At 42.9% G+C, this 21,515-nt stretch overlaps 1 protein-coding gene across 2 annotated transcripts in view; it reads left to right on the top strand.

Moving 5' to 3' along the window:
• Window positions 1-21,515, top strand: part of NLN (neurolysin) — a 101,368-nt gene that overhangs the window by 33,584 nt on the left and 46,269 nt on the right. For both annotated transcript variants that reach the window (XM_055121094.1, XM_004608486.3), the window contains exons 2-5: window positions 5,525-5,784; window positions 9,303-9,451; window positions 17,433-17,540; window positions 20,707-20,809. In XM_055121094.1, coding sequence (XP_054977069.1) covers window positions 5,525-5,784; window positions 9,303-9,451; window positions 17,433-17,540; window positions 20,707-20,809 — 620 coding nt within the window. The remainder of the gene's footprint in view (window positions 1-5,524; window positions 5,785-9,302; window positions 9,452-17,432; window positions 17,541-20,706; window positions 20,810-21,515) is intronic.

The raw sequence follows: 21,515 nt of genomic DNA on the forward strand, positions 1-21,515 counted from the left end.
CAAACTGACGTAAACAATAGACTCACATAACTGGAAAGTCTAGCTCTAGGTCAGCCTTCAGAATGAGTTGATCTCGGCGCTCAGCGATGTCAGTAAATATTTGGTTTCCTTTATTTTTCCATTCACCATGTTTACTTAGTCTCTAGCCTTGTTCCATGCCTTCTCCTGAGGTAGATGAAGGCTCCAGCCAGACACAGGCTTGATCAGTCACACTCAGTCCGCATGAAACCCCTTCTCCTGGGGGATTCCTGAGGGCAGGGTAGCACCTGGAAACTGTGAAGGATTTATGGGTTCTGGAGAGAAAAGTGCACGAAATTTGATAGGGAGAAGGGCCGATTGTCTGAACAGTCAGCATATATTTAGTCATCTGCTCTTAGTTCCAACTTCTCCCTTGTTTTTTCTGAGACTCTGGTCTCATAGTAAACAAAGCCCTCCACTTTTTTTTGTTGTTGTTTTGTTTTTTTCTGGGACCACACCCAGGAATGCTCAGGGGTTACTCCTGGGTGTGCACTCAGGAATAATTCCTGGCAGTGCTCAGGGGACCGTATGGGATGTTGAGATTCAAACCTGGGTCTGCCACATGCAAGGCAAATGCCCTGCTTGCTCTACTATCTTTCCAGCCCAGCCTTCCATTTTTGCTTCACATCATCTCTTCTCCTCGTAATGTTTGCTGAAATCCAGTAAGTCCTTGGGATCTTATCTCCCCTAGGTCCCTCTTTCTTCCATCCCTGCATCCCACAAAGAGAAAAGCCCCATCATCTTTGTTCCCAGGTATGCTTCCCAACCAGACTTTATACCATGAGGAAACCCTTTCCAGGCTCACATCCTGGATTCTGCTGTTCTGTTCACTCCTTAAATGGTTCTTTCAGGGGTGCTGGAGTGATAGTACAGCAGGTAGGGTACTTGCCTTGTGTGTAGCTGGCCTGGGTTTGATTTCCCAGCACCTCAGATGTTCCCCCAGTACCAAAAGGGATGATCTCTGAGCAGAGCCAGGACTAAGCCCTGAGCATTGCTGGCTATGACCCAAAAACAAACAGAAAAAGAATCTTTGGGCCAGAGAGGAAGCACAGCAGCAGGTAAGGGCACTTGCCTTGCACATGGCAGACCCAGGTTCTATCCTGGTTGGTTCCCTGAGCACTGCTAGGTGTAATTTCTGAGGGTAGAGTCTGGAATAAACCCTGATCATCGCTGGGTGTGGCCAAAACAACAGAAAAATAAGTTTTCCCCTGGTACCTCATCCCATTCCAGATCTCAAATCGGAATTTATAAGGAATTGTTAAGTGTATTCCCTTGAGTTCTTGACTTCTTCATACTTAAAATCAGTTTTCAGCTGCCTTTCTCCCCTGCCTCCACGAATCCAGCTCTTGCCAGACATTCCTGCTATAAATTCACAGGAATCCTCAGTCCTTGAGATTTTACAGCATTTGGTATTATTATTCACTCCCTCCTTTCCTTGGTGTTTTTTTCTTTTTCCTCCCAAATCTCTGGGATTGGTTCCCCAGTCACATGAGCACCCCACAGAAGGTCCCTAAAAAAACATGATGTGACCTGGGTTCCTTGGTTGTTCAAAAGACCCTGTGTCATTTAAATTTTGCTTCCTATACCTTCTGTGTTAATGTTACTAGAAAAACATTCTCTTTTGCAGTCTCATTATTCTTGGTCCTTCTTTTTACAACTCCTTAAAAACCCAGTGTGGTTTGGTTTTCCTTCCACCTCAATTACTAAACTAGAGTGCTCACTTCTTGTGCTCAGTTCTCACGCTGCAAACTCCCTTGGGCCAGTTCAACCACCCCTACAACTGCAATTACCATTTAATATTAATGAATTCCTTATCATGCCACTTCAAACTTGGCTTGCCCAAGATAGACTCTCCCTTTCTACCCCTGTGGGCCTCTTCCTTGCCTAAGTTCCCAATTGTGATGGCTGCATTCATGTCCGTCTATCCATTCCTGGCCTGAAACTTCATCATCCACAGTTCTCTCACACACACCCCGTCATCCATTTAGAAGTTAGGCATCATTATTGATTCCTGCGTCTCTTTAAATCACTCTAGTTCTCTCCATTTCCTAGTTCAGTGTATAATAAATCATATGCCTCAATTATAGTTTCCCTCTAGAATGACTGTCTTTTCCAAACCTTTGGACACACTGTAATCTGATTCCTCTAAGATGCCTATCTTATCTCTCGCCTAATTAAAACCACCTCATTGCCTTCAGAATAACACTGAATTCTTTAATGAGTCCCAGAGGCTTTTTATTCTCTAATCCCTACTTACCTATTCAGAGGTCTCTCTCTTTATAGCCATTGACCTTTGGATAATTTCTGCATCTTATCTATGACTTGGCTTGCCCATTGCTCCTTCTACAAAGTCTCCCTAAAATAGCTCCTCCTCCTTCTCTCAGAGTGAGACTTATGCCCCATCACAGAACTCATTTCAATAGAGTAGAATTGCCAGTTGATCAGTGTCCCTTCTACTGTATTACAATCACAGATTTCCTTCCAGTTTGCCTTATCATTCTTATTGTCCTTCACAGTGACTACACACAATGCACACCTATTAATATTTGTTGGGTAATTACATTAAATAACCCCCTTAACCTCTTTGAGCTTCAATTGTACCATCTCTTGAAAGTGGTTAATTTCTTGCTTTCTATATGGGGTTTTGGGGAGTCTTATGATCAATGAAATTTTAGGATAGTAGGTAAGAATGTGGGTTCTGGATTAGCAAATTACATAACTTCTCTGTTTTTTTTTTTTATTCTTTGGTCAAATGAGAATCATCACAATATTTCACTAATAGGATGTTATAAGCACCAAACTGATAAATGGAAGGTATAGTGTATAGTACATTTTAACTATTAATTATATTATTTAACTTATAAGATGAGATTTGAGACTTGTTGTTACTGTTTTTGGCATATATAATACACCATGGCTAGCTTGCCAGGCTCTGCCGTGCGGATGGGATACTCTCGGACTGGAGTGATAGCAGAGCGGGTTGATTGTTTGTCTTGCACACGGGTTCAGTTCCTCCATCCTTCTCGGAGAGCCCGGCAAGCTACCGAGAGTTTCCTGCCTGCACAGCAGAGCCTGGCAAGCTACCCATGGTGTATTCGATATGCCAAAAACAGTAACAATAAATCCCATTACTGGTGCCCACTCGAGCAAATCGATGAACAACGGCACAACAGTGCTACAGTACTACTTATGAGATCTAAAATTAGAGCTTTAATGTGTATTTAAACATATTTAAACATAGACATTAAAGGTATATTTACACATAACATGAATCTTAGTTTGAGTATAAATACACATAACATGACTCTTCATTCAAGTATTTTAAGAGTGATGGATTGGTATCATTTTTTTTCTTTTTATTATTTGGAAGTTAGTTCATTGTACAGATTAAAGGGTCTGGTCCCTCCCCAGGTATCCAGGCCTGTTCTTTACCCATGAACAATGTCACCAGTTCTGTTCCTGATACTGCCAGGTCTCATAAACGATGTCCTTATCTGGTTCTGCACAGTTTACTCCTTTCCCGTGATCAGTGGCCAGATCCTGTCCCTGTGATTCTCTAGCACGTGTACACTTTCCCCGGTCTCTGGCCACAGCCACTTGCATGTGGCCGAGATCCAGGCTCTGTCACTGGGCCTCTCAGCTGAGGTATCATTTGTTTTCTGATCTCAGGAATGAACCCAGGACTTTCCCCATGTGTAGCGTGACTCTATCATAGAGTTACATCCACAGGCAAGAATTGATGTCATCCTTAATTTCATTTTTCTTTTAAGATAATGCTATAGCGATACCAGAACTTGTTTTCCAAGTCTTAAATTCAAATGGTCGTTCTTGATTCACAAACAATTTTAGTAAGACATTTTGATTGGTGTTAGCTATTACAAGAGAATTGATTAAATGTTTTCTTGCTGAATTTCAAAAAAAATTTTTTTTCAGTCTAAGTATATAGTAAGTGAAGGTGAGCCAAGAGAAAAACAAGAAAGATGACTGCTTTAATTTATAAAGAATAATGATCTTGTCTCCAACTCAATGTTATTCTTATATGTTAAGTTAACAATTTGGTATTTGAAAAGTACAAACTCTATTAAGTCTATAACTTGTTTTTCTAATTTCCCTCCATCCCTCTTCCTTTTGTGGTGAAGGCAGTGAAGAAGGATGAAGTTGGTGCTCTCATGTTTGGGGTTGCACACATGTCTATTTGTGGTGTTCACACAGTTTTTTTTTTTGTTTTTTTTTTTTTAAGCTGTGGTACTTGGCAGAGGTCACATATCAGACTGTGGTGCTTGTCCACTGGTTCTGACACTCTGCTCACCAAGGTTTGCATGCCTTTCATTGTGGTGTTTGCACTCATGTATTCACCGGGGTTCACACTTAGTTAAGGCACACAACATATGTGCCTTAACATGGTGGTGTTGCTCCCTGGAGATGTCTGGTGATCATACACAGGCACACTAGAGGTCACACGACCTGACCAGAGCACTCTCACATCTCTTTTAGTAGCATTGCTTGTCAGGCATTGCACCCCATTTGATTTTATGCAGTAAGATATCATTTGTAGCCCCAGAGATCACAAACAGAAAAGTGGACCTGGGTCATGCTTGGCATGTATAGAAGACGAGGGATTTGAACTCGCATTCACAAGCTTTCAAAGAAAGCACCCTAGGTAATCGCAGGTAGACCTGGTCTCTGGGCTAAGATCTCTGGAGTCTTCTCCGGATGTGGGCAGCTGAGTCCCCACCCTGCCAAAAGGCCCAGCAGCCCCCACCCCCACCCCACCTTCTCTAGCATGCAAATGACCCAGCTCCAAGACTGATCTCAGAGAAGCGCTGAGCTGCTGAATGGTCCCAGTTCCCCAGCTCCTGGACATTTCCAAATTTCAAAGTACTGACAGCTCAGTAAGAGCACAGCAGATTAGGTGGTAAAGTTGCATAGAAGCCAACTAAGTTCAGTGAGCTAAAACAGTAGTACAGAAGGCACAACTAGCACCTAACAGCTCAGTTAATCCTCAGATAATAGCCTCACTAACACCATTGTGAGATATATGTTGGAGCATGCAATGTAAAGTTAGTTATTTTATGCCTGCTAAGGGGGCAGGCTTGCAGGGTGGGTAGGAAACTGGGGGCAGCCATGGAGGGGAGGTCACACTGGTGGTGGGATTGGTGTTGAAACACTGAATACCTGAAATAACTGCATTATGAACAACTTTGTAAACCACAGTGTTTATATAGTTTCAAACATTAAGGGAAAAAAAAATAAAGAATGACATTCTAGACCCTGCACTGTTCTTCAGGGTCCAAGTTCACGATTCTTTCAGAAAAATACAAAACACATTTCATTTTGTGCAGATGTGTTCGCCTAAAAAATAAAAAAAAAAGTGTTTCATTTTATTTCAAAGGGTGTTTTTATTCATTGTTTAAAATTTAAATAGACAATTCATGATGACTTTGGACTGATGGAGTGCCTAATTTTTGCTCCTTTAAAGGTTTTTTTGTTTATTTGTTTGTTTTAGAGTTGGTGGTTCCAGGATCTTACTCAGAATGACTTTAGGAAGAGAAGTGCTGTCTCCTCTTCGGGCAATGTCTTCCGATGCTGCGGCTGGCAGAAACGTTCTGAGATGGGATCTTTCACCAGAGCAAATTAAAACAAGAACTGAAGAGCTCATTGCACAGACCAAACAAGTATACGATGCTATTGGAATGCTTGACATTGCGGAAGTAACTTATGAGAACTGTTTGCAGGCACTTGCAGATGTAGAAGTGAAATATATAGGTGAGCAGGATTCAAGCAGGTCAATATTTCATTTTGTGGGCATTGTAAACCATTTTATGCTTTCTGGACTTGGAAGTCCATTACTTAATTTTACTAGGCATTGATTTCTACCGAATGATTGCTGGCTTACCATAAAATTACCTAAGATTTAAAATTTTTATAATGTTGAGAAAGGTGTTATAAAGTGTACAATCCCACTGCAATGCCTTCTAGAGAGCATTTTGACAACATTTATCAAAACTTCTAGTGAATTCATACCTTAGCCTAGTTATTCTACATCTAAGCACTTACTCTGAAGTAATAATCAGATATAGGAAAAACTATATAAACAGATGCTGTATGTGTGATAGCACAACTTTGAAAATAATACCTTCAGTATCAGCTAATAATATGGCTTGATAAATTTGTGTGTGTGTGTCTGTCTGTCTGTCTGTCTCTCTATTTCTGCCTGTCTGTGTGTCTTTCTCTACTATTTTTTGGCTTTTGGGTCATACCTGGTGTTGCTCAAGGGCTTCTCCTGGCTCTCTGCTTAGGTGTTGCTGCCAGCCTTGCACAGGGCACCATGCAATGCTGCATGCAAATCCAGAGCTCAGTTTGTTGCATTATCTATCTGCCTAATTGTTCATCTCTATACCTTCTCAATTTCAAATCTTTCACAGCACGTTCTCTACCCTATGTTCTGTTATAACAGATGCATGGCTGCTTTCTCTTACCACTTCATTTCAGTTTCTGCCTCTAAGTGCTTCATTCTCATGAAAGGTCTTCAAGTCTTGAGTTTAAACTCTTAAATGTGAACTGGAATTGTAGCTCAGTGGGCTGAAGCACACACAATCATTCTAGGTTTGATCACTAGAGGACCGCTAGCAGTGACCCCCAGGCACCAACCTTAAGCACTTAAACATTTCCCTAAGTACCACTGATTGTGGCTCCGAAGCAAACCAACAAATCTAGTCTGGTCAAAGTCAGGGGAAAGAGTTGGTCCCTGTTTTGTTGGGCTGTCCTAGCAAAATTTCTCCCATCCTGTGTTTTGTCCTTGAATCAGATACTTACTTCTTCGGTCACTCATGGTCAAGGTGTTGTGCCAGCATATTTCAGAAATATAAAAATCTACAGGGAAAGAGGAATTGTTTTTAGCTTTCTTAAACTCTTTCTTGTCCCATTAACAAGTCTTCTAAATATGCTTTCTGTTCTTGTTGTGTGTGTATGTGTGTGTGTGTGTGTGTGTGTGTGTGTGTGTGTTTTAATTCTCACTCTCACATAGGTTTCTCTTTGTGCATTAATCAAGGAATTATTGAACTTAGGAGTAAATTGTTCAAGAATAGCCTCTGTGTATATTCTAGTCTCCGTGTATGTTCTCAGAATTTATTCAACCTCTCACAAGAGCCGCTAAACCCCCTCTGTGCTATGTCAGGCCCTGGGCAGCAGAACTGTTTATAGCTTGGCGGAGCGAGCCAAGGGCTGGTTCCAGGTCTTGTGCGAAGGAAGGAAGGAAACAGTTTTCAGAATTATTGTTTGTTTAAGAATATTCTCCCAATTTTAAGCTCCTGCATTTTAGTCTATGTGTAGAAGTTCTTGAGTAATTTTGATTCTTCTCAATGTTATTTTCTTTTTTTGGGGGGGGGCTAGGGGTTGTGTTGGGGGGGAATGACACACTCAGCTGTGCTCAAGGCTAACTCCTGGCTCTGCATTCAGGGATCACTCTTGGCAATACTTGAGAGATTATATGGGGTATGGAGGATTGATCCTGGGTCAGCTACATACAAGGCAAGCACCCGACATGCTGTACTATTGCTCTGTCCCCTTCACAGTATCTTTTTGAGCTCATTTTATTTTATTTTTTTATAACTATTATATTTTATTATGTATTATTACATAGACTACATATGACTAATTAAGTTAACTTAATATTTCTACATAACGATCACTGTAGCACTGTCCTTTCGTTGTTCATCAATTTGCTGGAGCAGGCACCAGTAACACCTCTATTATGATACTTGTAACTGTTTTTGGCATGTTGAATACGTCACAGGTAGCTTGCCAAGCTTTGCCGTGCAGGTGGGATACTCTCGGTAGCTTGCCACACTATCCAAGAGAGGCAGAGAAATCGAACCTGGGATGGCCGAGTGCAAGGCAAATGCCCTGCCCACTGTGCTATCGTTTGAGCTCATTTTAAAGAGCAAATTGTGACTCTGGGTTGTTTGGCTCTAACACTTTAAGCACTTTGTGTGTTAAATTAGAAATCTCTTTCATTTCTTCTTCTGTTGAAGGATATAAAAATTCATATGAAATCAAATTCTGAAAGAATCATTAGCTAGTCTGTTTTAGGATACACATTGTTCATTTATTCATGTTTTTATGGCCATGTTTATAGCTTTATTTATTGCAGTTTCTGAAGAGAACTGATCTGAATGAGGTCATGTAGAGCAGTGTGGTGGATGCTAAGGCTTGCCACTCCTGGTCTGCCTTTGTAAGTCTGGCCGTGCCCAGTACCTGCAGAGTACCAATGTCAGGCCAGAAGTTAGCTCAGTGGAAGAATGAGTGCATGTTCCACGTGTGTGTCCCTGGGTTCAGTTCCTGGCACAACCACACACAAAAAAGTACCAAAGAGAGAAAATTAAAAATAGATTCATTACCACAACCTAGCCACACCCATAAGTCATGCTCTACTCCCCCTCCCCCTAGTTTGAGTTACTTTGCTCACATCAGATCATTGCCCAATTAAAGTCAAAATACAAATGTGTGAAAAACTCAGGAACTAACTTTTTAACATACAAGAGAGAGAGCTGGCTACATTGCTGTCCTTATTCCACAGGAACCGCCTCCCTGTACAGCCATTTACTGCATGCATCCACCAAGGATTCCGTAGACGAGGTTAAGAACTTCTACTCTAAACAAACCCCATCCCACTAAATTGTTCTGCATGTTTCTTAAAACATCTTTTGTCTCTGCCAGTGCCCCTGCTTGCTGTCGCTGCTTCTCTCCCTTCCCCGTGGCCTGACATGCAGTTTGGCTTTGCTTCTCTTCTTCTTATGCCAGTCTTTGCTCCTCTAATTCCCAACTAAGCCCTTGCCCTCCCCTGTGCTCTGGAGTCCAGCCTTCTCCGTAAGTGCCCCCGCCCTTCATTTGCTGCCTTACACTTACCCTGTCATTCATTTGACAACAAATCTACCCTGTCCTGTGTTGTTTATCATTTTTATGTGCTGTTTCCTACACCCACTTCCTAGATTCTAAAATGCCTCAGTCTGAGAACTGTCTTTATCTTTCTACATTCCTAGTTAATAAGTTAAACGCGGAGTATACTTTGATAAGTGTTCATTGCACACCAGTATTGTTCCTAATCAGGTCACTGGAACAGCCAAGTCCTCTATCAGATGCTAAAAAAAAAAAAAAAATGGATAGCTTTAGGAACCTTTGTAAAACATAGAAAATGAAAATGCTATCAGGAGCATTCATCTAGGTAGCAGCAACTTTGCTACGTACTGGTTTGATGAGTCCTTCCAATTCTTCCCTCTTCACAGTGGAGCGAACCATGCTCGACTTCCCCCAGCATGTCTCCTCGGACCGAGAAGTACGGGCCGCCAGCACAGAGGCAGACAAAAAGCTTTCTCGGTTTGATATAGAGATGAGCATGAGAGAAGATATATTCCAGAGAATCGTTCATTTACAGGTAAGCAATGTTGTAAGGAAAACAATCATTAATACTAATTAGAAAGAACCCAAAGCTTTGACCATTAGTAAAAAGCATTTGAGAGCCAGGCTAAAGTTCAGTGGGTAGAGTACCTCCCTAGTATATATGAGGCCCTGGGTTTGATTCCTGTCACCAACATGACACACATACATACTCTCATGCCCCACCCAGGGTGCAGCTAGAGTGGCCCTGTAGAAATAGTAGCAACTAGGAAAAGTATTTTTATGTTCCTGGATATTATTTCCAATTATTTAGATGACATAGCATAGTGTTGGGCTGGAGTGACATAGCACACTATGGGTAAGACATTTGCCTTGCACGAGGCCGACCCAGGTTCAATTCCTCCACCCCTCTCGGAGAGTCAGGCAAGCTACTAAGAGTATCTCGTCCACATGGCAGACCTGGCAAGCTATCCATGGTGTATTCGATATGCCCAAAACAGTAACAAGTCTCACAACGGAGACAATACTGGTGCCCACTTGAGCAAATCAATGAGCAACGGGATGACAGTGACAGTGACAGCATAGTGTTATATAATGTTGCATTCTACCACTAAGGTTTATGTTAACTTGTCGATTGCATTCACTTAAAATTCAAGACTAAGGAGTCAGATGGTCTAGGGGCTTAGGCACTTGCCTCGCATGCAGCTAGCTGAGTTTAGTCCTTATCCAGTTCTATGAACACTGCCTAGAGTGATCCCTGAGCACAGAGCCAGGAGTAAGTCTTGAGCACCATTGGGTATGGCCCCATAACAAAAAGAAATTAAAGACTTGTTGTATAAGAGTGTACATCAGTAAATCTAAGGTTTTTTAATCAGCATGAACTTATGGTTCAATGTTAAAGCCTCTGTAATTTTTTTTAAATGTTTCAACGTCTATATTAGATCACATCAAATGGAACTGAATTGTTTTATCTATGGGTTCATGTGGTTTTGACCATCAATGACAAACTGTTAATTACTACACTCTGGAGTCATTTGTTTGTCTTCCTAAATTTTTTAGGACTCAGAGAAATTACAGGGCTCAGGAAGGGTCTGTCTTGCATGTTTTGATTTGCTTTCTAGCATTTTTGCTAAGGTTTTGTTGTTGTCATTGTTGTTTTGTTGGTTTTTGATTTAGGGGTCACACCTAGTGGTGTTCAGGGCTTGCTCCTGATTCAGTGCTCGGGGATTGCCCCTGGTGGTGGTTTGGGAGCCATGTGGTGCTGGAGATCAAACCAGGGTCAGCTGCATGCAAGGCAAGCACCCCACCCATTTTACTTTCTCTCCTGTCCTATTTCACTATGTTTTTATTTTGAATTTTTATTTCACGGAACTCAGCTACTTGTAAAACAACTAGCATTTTACAATGCTGGTCATTCTCGTTTAATTTACATGTTTCTTTAGGCAGAATCTCAAAAGTTTTTATTTCATTTATCAAATTATGACAAGAGTTGAAAACAGTTTTACTATAAATGTCTTATTTGCAACTCACTATAGAATATAGAGTCAAAACTTTATTTAGATATGTGAAATGTCAATGCTATCTGTTCTCTTATTTCTAACAAGCAGTTTTTGCCCTGTAATTTATAATCATCTATGTGGTTGGTCTGCTTAACTTTGGCACTCTAAAAAATAACAAATTAAATAATTTTGTGATTACACTTTATTCGTTATATTGTTTTCTTTCCTCTTTTGAACCTCAGTTGTTACTATATGCCAGAGATTCCCAAACTTACTTGATTTGCCACCCCCTTTTCAGAAAAAAAATATCACTTAGACATTTCCCGAAAATCTGTCTTCTTTAAGCAAACAGACCAAATGAGTCCCCCCAGTTGCACCCAAAGCTATTACCACCCTCTGGGTCATTTCAGCCCCCCAAAAAACACTTCATATGATTTAAACCTAACAGTAAACTTACTTAGGCACACTACTATATTCACCAGGTTTGTTCTTTTGTTTGGGTCTGTTTCCTCTGACTTTTAATCTAATAATAGTTTCAGATTCGGTTTCAGGATTTTTCTGCTTTTCAGTGGAGTAATTACACTCATGCATATAGATTACTCTGTGAACATTCCAGGACTTTTAAAGGTCTATTAAAGCTACATCGAAAAACTTATTGGTGATTATTCATGTTTATGCATTGGAGCATATTTGGTAAATTTAATTACCTCTAATCGTCTTCTTTGACAAATAGTTATGTTTATTTAGGTAGTATTTTTAAAAATCTAGAATTATCAGTATTAGTTTTCTCCTGGAGTATGGAACTAGTAAATGTTAATTTTTATTCCCTTTTATAGTTAAAGAGCAAAGTTAAGTATATCCGAGTATTCCAATTTATTCTATACCAATGTAAGTAAGATAAGGTAACTAATATATGACACATAAAGCCTTCGTTAAGCTAGATAGTAGGATCATAAATTTTTTATGAAATAAACTTTTTTTGACATGCTTTACTAAAATGACAGTGTTCCAACTAACATTGAAATCTCAAGCTGCCACCAACTATCAATAGTCAATGTAATCAGTGATCCCAGGTGATCATCCATCTAGTGTTATTTTAATTATTAAATGTTCTCAGCTTTAATGTCAATTTTCACTTAGCAGTGATGAATGAAAATGTGAATTGAATTTTTGCAGACAGTGTTCTGTAGGATTTCAGCATCTTCTCTCCTCTCAGTTTCTGTGAATCAGGGGCTTGGGGAGGAACCAGTTGGATGGTTCTGGCCAGCATCTTGTCAGTGCTGCGTGTGGAGTCCTGGCATCAGTGGCTAGAGATGGGGCAGCTGGAGGCTAACCAGGCTTCTCTCCCTTTGTTCTGTCTCAGAGCCTCTTGGTGGGCTACCTCTGTAAACTCACTTGGGTATCCTCACGGCCTGACAGCCTCAAGGTGGTAGGACCTCCCTGACAGGCATGAAGAGCTCCTCCCAGACAGGTGTTCCAGCAGACTTCCTGGAAGCTGCATTGCACCATGGTACCTGCTTCAGAAGCCACAGGGCATCACTTCAGCCCTCTGTATGGACGGACTAGACACTGCTCTCTGTTCAGAATCAAGGGACACCTGATCTCAGTCGAGAGAGTCTCCAAGCTAATTTGCAGTCATGTCTCAAATCTCCAGAGTATTTTGGTTGACCAATTGGGCAGATGAAATTATAGTAGGGCATGAGACTAACCAGTGTGCTGTCAGCTTCCCAACGCCTTCCCGGTATGCGGCTGGCAACACTGCTCGACATTTGTAGAGCGCTGTAGTCACCCAGGTTAACCTTCGCACCAATCTGACGAGGGAGTGTTTTTTATTTATTTTTTTAAGATGGAGAGGCTGAAGCTCATTAACAGTAACTTTCCAAGAGCCACCAGGATGCCAGAAATCATGTAGACTTTTCCTGAAATGCCCCGAGAGAGGGAGGGATGGTGTTGAATTCTGTTTTGCACCCCCTGGCACACAGGCCTGATACAAACTAATGTGAGAAGCAGCAGAAGAAAGCTTTTGAAAAGTATATTTTTAAGCCTTTGGTAATTGACCCCTAGGTGTTGCCTCGTCAGATTTTGAGAATGATCATTAAGCTGGGGCTGTAGTAGTACAGGGCATATCAGGAAAGCACTAAACTACAAATTTGAAGAATGTAATTTCTATCCTCCCTTTTCTGTTCGGGGTCCTCTTATGACAGTGCTCAGAGCCAGCATGCACTGCAGTGCTTTGAGCCATCTCCCCTGACCGCTGTCACCTTTTCAAAACCATTAGGTAGCTGGTGATCTTGGGAAAAATTATTTAACCTCAATTGTCTGAGCTGTGAAGTGAGTATACAAGCATACGTGTGAAAGAGAGTAAGAGTATGTGTGTGTGTGTGTGTGTGTGAGTGTGTGTGTGTGTTCATACTATTATATAAAATACCTTTGTTTATAGAATGCAGTTAGAGAGACACTAAATCTTGTCAACCTGGAGATTAAAATAAAATTCTGCTGTCAGATTATGTAAGTTTGAAAATTTATATCTCAGCCTTTATCCCTACCTCTCAAGAGAAGTTTCACCCCAAAAGGCCTGAGGCTGGCTTCACATTCACGGGGATTAAGTTCTTGTTCCCAAAAAACGGTGCAGGGGCTGAAGTGGTTCTACAAAAGCTCAGGCGCTTGCCTTGCATATAGCCAGCCTGGGTTTGGTTCCCCAAACCCAGTATAGACCTCCAATCCCTGCCAGGAGTGTTATCTGAGCACAGAACCAGGAGTAAGCCCTGAGCATAGCTCAAAACAAATAGAAAGATGCCGCTTCAACGGAACAGTTGGAAAGTCTGGGCTGATTCCTTCTTGGAAGATCCTTGGGCAGTCATTCTGCCCTTGCCTGGAGTTGCTAGACAGATTGCTGCTGGCTCGCTCAGGACAGGAGTGTGCTAGTGTCTTTCTTCCTCCTTCCAGGCCAGAGACTTCCCCAGACCTCAGAGGGTCGCTAATCAAAGGGCATCTGTCTGGAATTGAGTCTGGATCTCATTTTGTTCAGTCTGGGGTCCATACCTTTCTGTCCTGGCGCTGTGTTCGGGCATCACTCCTGGCAATGCTCGGGGTCTGCCACCTGCAAGGCGAGCACCTGACCTGCCACATCATCTCTCTAGACCTATTTTTTTTTCAAGTGTCCCTTTTTTGTGGTAAGTCAAACATTTTGTATAAATAGTCATAATTTAACTCAGCACTGATTTTCCTAAGGCCCTATTGTTCGGCCTGTTCACTATCATCGATGTGGTGGTGGTGGCGGGGCGGGGGGCGGGGCGTCATCCTTTCACCTGGTCTAGACTATGAGTTTTGAGTTCTCTGTGCTCAATGTACTTTTAGGCGTTGGGGAACCTGGCATGTGAGTCTGTCCCCATGAACACAGTGTAGAATCAGATGCTTTTGAGGTTCGTGATGAGCGTGGTCCTGAACTCTGGGCCCCGTGTGACCAGTCAGGGCTCGGGAGCCCAGGTGCCCATGCTGTTCCCTGCTGCTCTGCAGGGCTGGACCCAGCTCCTTCCCATCTCACCGCCCTGCCAGGCGGGCCTTCCACTTCAGATCTCAGCCTGTTCCCTGGCCCTAGCAGTTTGAGCCAGTGCTTACCGAGCTTTCTCGCCAGGGTTATTGGTCCTCCTCCTGCACTGCACAGAGCTTCTTTCCCACTACTCCCCGGCAGTACCACTTCTGGGTCACATCATCCCAAGGCAGTGGATGCCACGCGCTGGGGCAGACTTGCAGGCACTGCTACAGCCAGCCTTGATCCACACCCAGCTGTCTGAGTGCCCTGATTTGAACTGTTCGCCGTCCCTGAGGGCACCAGCCCACAGGTCATGCATCTCCGTGGCCCTCCTGGGGTTCTGCCCACTGCGGGCACCTGCTGCTAGGATCCTAGTGTGTGCCAGTAGCAACTAGGGAGGATTACAACTCCAGCCACGCAAGCGTGCCCAGAAACTCTCTGAGGACTGAAAAGGAGGTTATGTGGCGGGGGGTGGGGGGGCGGGAGGCGGGGAGGAAATCTAACTGTTCTCTGCCTCCACTGAAGATAAAGTTAAAGGAAACTGAGAAATGACAGAAAGGTACTTTGGAGCTGATGGAAGCCTTTTGCTAGGGTCTTATCCAGCCTTAGTTGATGCCCAAGAGCTGTAGTGTTGTTACATAAAACAACTTGGGCAAAGGGAGAAACAGTGGTCATGTTAAGTAGTACCCCCAGGTAAAGTCAGTTCTACCTTACTGCAACAAAAATTAAAGATTATAGAAGAACTGTTGCAGCAAGGTGCTTGCACCGATGATCTAAAATGCAAGCTTTAGCAGTAAAAGAGATAGTACAAGGAACCGAGTTCAGTATCCAGCACTGCATGTGGCCCCCTGAACACCACCAGGGGTCACTGCCGAGCACACAGCCAGAAATGGCCCCTGAGCACTACCAGCTGTAGTCCAACACTCCTCCATCTAATAAAATACAACATAATGCAAACTCTAAAGCTGAGTTCTTTTTTTTTTTTGAGTACATGAATGAGGATTTTTTTTATTTATTTATTTATTTATTTTTTATTGCATCACCATGTGGAAAGTTACAAAGCTTTCAGGCTTAAGTCTCAGTTACATAATGCTTGAACACTCATCCCTTCACCAGTGCACATATTCCACCACCAAGAACCACGGTAAACTGCCCCCCCACCCCCCAGCCCCCCACCCCGCCTGTGTAGCTGATTAATTTCACTTTACTTTTTCTTTACTTTGATTACATACAAACAAAAAAAAAAACTCACTATTATTGTTTGGAGTCCCCCCCCCCCCCCCCCGGTCGGACCTGCTGGAAAGGAAGCATTTGATAATTTGTTTCCCATTGCTGAGAATGAAGAGATATGAGGTCGTGTGGCCACAGTAGCGGCCTTGAGGTTCTAGATTTCTGTATTTTAGTATTTTAGTGACTAAGTCCAGAGGGCTTTCTGCCAGAGGTTGCATCATTGCTAGCTCGTACTTCTCTGCTACTTTATATTCCACATATGAGTGCAATCTTTCTGTGTCTGTATCTTTCTTTCTGACTCATTTCACTTAACATGATACTTTCCATGTTGATCCACTTATATGCAAATTTCATGACTTCATGTTTTCTAACAGCTGCATAGTATTCTATTGTGTAGATGTACCGAAGTTTAGCCAGTCATCTGTTCTCAGGCATTTGGTTTTTTTCCAGATTCTGGCTATTGTAAACTGTGCTGCAATGAACATACAGGTGCAGATGTCATTTTGACTATACTTTTTTGCTGCTCCAGGGTATATTCCCAGGAGTGGTATTGCTGGGTCAAATGGGAGCTTGATTTCTAATTTTTTGAGAAGCGACCATATTGTTTTCCAAAAGGGCTGAACCAGTCAGCATTCCCACCAGCAGTGTAGGAGAGTTCCTTTCTCCCCACAACCACGCCAACAGCGGTTGTTTTTGTTCTTTTGGATATGAGCCATTCTCTGTGGTGTGAGGTGGTATGTCATAGTTGTTTTGATCTGCATCTCCCTGATGATTAGTGATGAAGAGCATTTTGTCATGTGCCTTTTAGTTCTTTTGAAGAGCTGATGAGTTGGGAAGCTCCCCCAGGAGTATGGCAGCTCGGGTCTGGGTCTTTCACAGCCAGTGGCAACTCTCCGAAGCTAAGGAGCTAGAGATTCCTCATTGGCTGGCAACCCTGCAGCATCTGGCTGGGGTGCACATCCTCCCAGGCACTTGAGCAGCCACCCCAGATGTGCCAGGTATATTCTGCCACTTGTGTTAAAGAAACATTTGTTCTTGTTGTTACCTTGCCCCGACTGGGAGGGATTTTTCCATTCTCTTCCAGGGCCCCGTGTGGTTCTGAGTGAGCACAGTTTGTGCTGCCCACGTGGGAACCCAAAGGGAAGGTCCAACTTGCCTTTTCCTCGTGCAGTGCTGACTCATTTTCCCCAGGTGCTTGTTCAGATGCAGCTTATTGTAGTCTCTTGGTCTCTCTGGCCAAATGGCAGAAAGTTACTGTGGAGGTGTTGGAAGCCTTTTGCTGAGCTTTCACCCTGCTGTTCTCATTTGGTGTATTGGCAAGAGGAGTCCCACTTGCCATTTGTGTGGGAGTGCCTGCCTCTCAAGTGGAACCAGGTTAGCAAACGGGAGAAAATGAAATGCAGATGATTGGTGATAAGGGGTGTGTTTCATAGAGAAAGACCACTCAGTCGTAGAAAATGCCCAGAATGAGATTATGCAAATATTTCTATTATCACACTTTCAAATGGTACAGGCATGCTCAATTCCGATGCCAGGCAAGGAAATTCTGGGTGGCTTTTATTTATTTCATTTTCATGTTTTAAATAAGCAGAAGCTCACAGAAGCATAAAAGAAATTAGGTCTTCAAAGGGGCCTCATAATCACCTATGTGCTTCATAGCCCAGCAGAGAGGACGAATAAATTTGCTTTGGACTCATAGTTTATCATTTACTAGGCACTGTGGGAGTGGAAATGATTGTCACACTCTTTAATTTCAGGAAACCTGTGATTTGAGCAAGATAAAGCCCGAAGCCAGACGATACTTGGAAAAGTCAGTTAAAATGGGGAAAAGGAATGGACTCCATCTACCAGAACAAGTACAGAATGTGAGTTCACGTTTCCTTTTCTTATTGGGGTGGAGATTAAAGCAAAATGCAACTGGGAATAGGAAACAGAAATGACACATTTGTAATATGGGATGGCTTGTGCAAATCCATTTACAGTGTATTTGGTGGTAAATAATCTTAAACCCTACAACTTCTGCTAACCTCAGGGCAACTGGAAAGCAGTTGACAACATAATTGTTCTTTAATCATGTCCAAATTTTGTTTGTTCCTCATTTGTTGGGCTCATTGTCTCTGTTTCTTCAATAGCTAAGTTCCAGGTAGAAACAGTCAATTTGGAGTCTCACTCCCTGGGCCATACAGAGAAAAGGCACTGGGGAAAAAAAGCTATATGAGGATGGAGAGTTATAAAAAGAGTACATTTGGGGGCCAGAGCAATAGTAAAGCAGGTAGGGCGTTTGCCTTGTATGCAGCCAGGGTTGAATCCTCAACATCCCCCATGTACTACCAGGAATAATTCCTAAATGTAGAGCCAGGAGTAATGCCTAAGCATTGCCTGGTGTGGCCCAAAAACCTAGATAATAAAAGCAGTGCCTCAATTGTTGGGGTGGGGGTGGATTTCCTTTTCATTAATTGTACTTTGGAAAATTCCTTTTTCTCTTCAGAGTGTACAAACCTGTTACTGATCTATAAAAACCAGCACTCTGGAACGGAAAGCCTTATGATTAATATATTTCCCCTTAAAGGGTAGAGAGATTAACTGTAGAAGGTGCTTCTCAAACTTTTTTTTTGTCTCCTTGGTGATGGCCCCGGGTCTGAGGGGCCGCTCCCCGAGATTCTTGACCTACCAGGCCTGAATTTCAGTGTGATGATCCATCCAAGGATGGGCACTGCTGGGAATTGCCCAGACCACCCCGTTGCGCCTGGGGGCCTTAGGTCCACACCTGACAACACTCCAGAGATAATGCGGTGGTGGGCATGGAACCGGGGTCAGCCACATTCAAGGCCTGAGCCACAACCACAGCACTATTTCTCTGGCCCCTCACTCATACTTTTTCTTTTGTCTAATGCCAATTAAATCTTCTGGTTGTAAAAGCAAAACTCGATGGCAAAATCGATATTCTCTTTTGTACAGAAAGTAGCACTGTAGCACTATCGTCCCATTGTTCACCGATTTGCTCAGGCGGGCACCAGTAACATCTCCACTGTGAGACTTGTTACTCTTTTTGGCATATCGACTATGCCACGGGTAGTTTGCCAGGCTCTGCCGTGTGGGCGGGATACTCTCGGTAGCTTGCTGGGTTCTCTGAGAGGGGTACAGGAAATATAGCCTTAAATCTATTTCCAGACCATTTGTCTATCCAGTATAAATGAAAACAAGTTTGAAAGAATCCAAACCAAGTGATGTGAACTCAGTAGATAAACCTGAAGGCATCACTGAGATCAGGGCGCCTTTAGGCCACCCCGTGTCCCCTCTGAGCACCTCGGAGCCTCTTCATCATAGTTTCATCACATGTGGAGCGGACCTCCCTTTCCTGCCTCTTTGCCTTTCTGTTTAATCAGCATTTCTGTTGGAGGCAAAGAAAAAAAAAATATATATATATAAGCTAAAATACTGTTTGATTGCAGCAGAAAAGTCTGCTGAATCAATTTAAACAGTACAACAGCCAGAGAGGGAGGAGGCACTTGCCTTGCATGCAGCTGATCCCAGTTTGATCCCTGGCACAACATGGTTTCCTGAGCACCAGCCATTTGCTCTGGCAGAGCGGGGATCAGCTCCTCTACAGGCACTGCCAGGTGTGGTCAAACACCACCCCCCCCCAAAAAAAAAAAGAAATAGTCTAAGAGGTTTATTTGCTTGTATAACTGGAAGTTCTACAGAGAGCTGGACTACATAGGTAAATTTGATCTAGTGCTCAGTGGAAGCACTGCCCACCCCCTTTTTCTGTTTCTCCACTGAGTCTTCCTCAATATTGCTGCTATCCAAAGTCTGACTTCCTTTTATTGCTGAAATGGCTACAAAGATAAAAGTCCCCACCATCCAGAGAGCCTTAATCAGATCTCCCATCTGGACCATGTTGGATGGACCTTAGGCCTAATTCTGAGTCCCCCTCCTGTGGAAGGAGCAGCAGTCTTGGGTTACCCGAACTAGTCACCGCTGCAGTGTGGATCCACTGACTATCAAGAGCACTCGGCAGGTTCTAGCCTGACCACATGGCTGCTGTAGGTGAGAAAGGGAACCCGACAAGGCAGAGGGTCTGAGAGGGGCACTGCTCAGTTGTATGGTGCAAGGCATACAACAGGGGACTGTCAAGTGCACAGCAGGTGCCTTAACCCCTGCATAAGCTCTGAGGCCCAACCTGAAGGCTTGTTAATACTTGGATGACAGGGGCTCCACTTTTCAGAACTTGTCTTTCCATCTGGTTGGTATAACCTCAAGAAGGCAGGGGCAAGAAATAGAACAGGGGTTCCCGCCCAATCCAACCCTGGTTCAGTCCCCAGCTGTACATACGGTGCCTTGAAGACCTTTTAATATGCTCCCAGGCCATCAGTATGATCCTCCTGGTCGGGCCACACTGAGAGCCAGTGCTGTTTACATAAGTCTTATGCTCTCGCATTTTTAGAAGAACTAGACAGATAAAGTTATTTCATCTTTTCCTTGCATTTTCCTTCTTGCTCTTTTAGACCCCATTCCTGTAACATTTTACGCAAATAAATCACCACTGTTTACAAAAGTTTTAAAAACTAAGACATAACTTTTTTCCCCGAGGCAGTGATAGGACTGATTGCTCCATCTCTCTTCATTTCCTTCAGCAGCAAATACTGATTTGCTAAATTAATATTTTGCACTGGGAAACATTAGAAATGTGCTCTTTGGTAATTAGCTGTTAGACTCACACTCGGCAGCTCCCTATTGCCGGTATACTTTTACCAGACTCTGCTTTTTTTTTCTTTCTTTTTTTAAAACCCTCTAGTCCTTGAAATTTACCTCCGTTTCTAACAGGTCAGAAGGACTGCCTTCTTGTGACATACAGGTAGTCTTGGAAACCATGGAGAAGACTGCGGAAACTTCTATCAAGCACACTATAAATGGGGTTTGGGTGCCAAAGCCAATCTTCATGTGAAACCGAAACTTACTTGACTGATGGTGCTAGTAATACAAGTTTTATTGTATCTTTAATGTCCTACCTTTGTCTCTTCATTTCAGGAAATCAAAGCAATGAAGAAAAGAATGAGTGAGCTCTGCATTGACTTTAACAAGAACCTCAATGAGGATGATACCTTCCTTGTATTTTCCAAGGCTGAACTTGGTAAAATGTGGGGTTTTGCCCAATAGAATTAATGCATTTTAGGCAAACAACATTGCCTCCGGCTGTGCCAAATGAAACTTAAGAGAATTCTTTTTAAAAATTGGTTCGGGGGTTGGGGGGAGGGGGTGGCAGGTAGCAGAGAGATAGTACAGAAGGTAAGGAGCTGTAAGTGATCCCTGAGCACAGAGCCAGGAGTAAGTTCTGAGCACAGCCAGGTGTGGTCCCCAAATAAACAAACAAAAAAGCTCAACAAAAATTGATCAAGGCACAAGAAGACTTAGTGCAGGGGCTAAGTCTTGTAAGCAGCTGACCCCAGTTTAATCCATGGCACAAGATAGGATCCCTCAAGCAATACCAGGAATAAAACCTGAGCACAGAGCTTGAAATAAGCCCTGAGAACCTCAGGATGTGCCCAAACTGCAACCCCCCCCCCCATAATTTTTTTTTTTTTATCCTGGCACAAGGGATGTAATAATCATATATGCTTACATTTGTGAGATCCTGGATTTAATCTCTGGCACCACGGGGGAAAAAAATTAATGGTCCTAACACTACCATCCCTTTTACAGAAAAAGGCAAACAAGCTAACACCTAAATTTTAACCTTATAAGAATGCATGCTATGGGCCAAAGAGGTAGTAGGTTAAGGTTCTTGCCTTGCACACAACCCACCCAGATTTGATCCTCAGCACTACTTATGGTCTCCA

The sequence above is a fragment of the Sorex araneus genome, chromosome 1, assembly GCF_027595985.1.
Source record: "Sorex araneus isolate mSorAra2 chromosome 1, mSorAra2.pri, whole genome shotgun sequence".
Taxonomy (NCBI): Eukaryota; Metazoa; Chordata; class Mammalia; order Eulipotyphla; family Soricidae; genus Sorex; species Sorex araneus.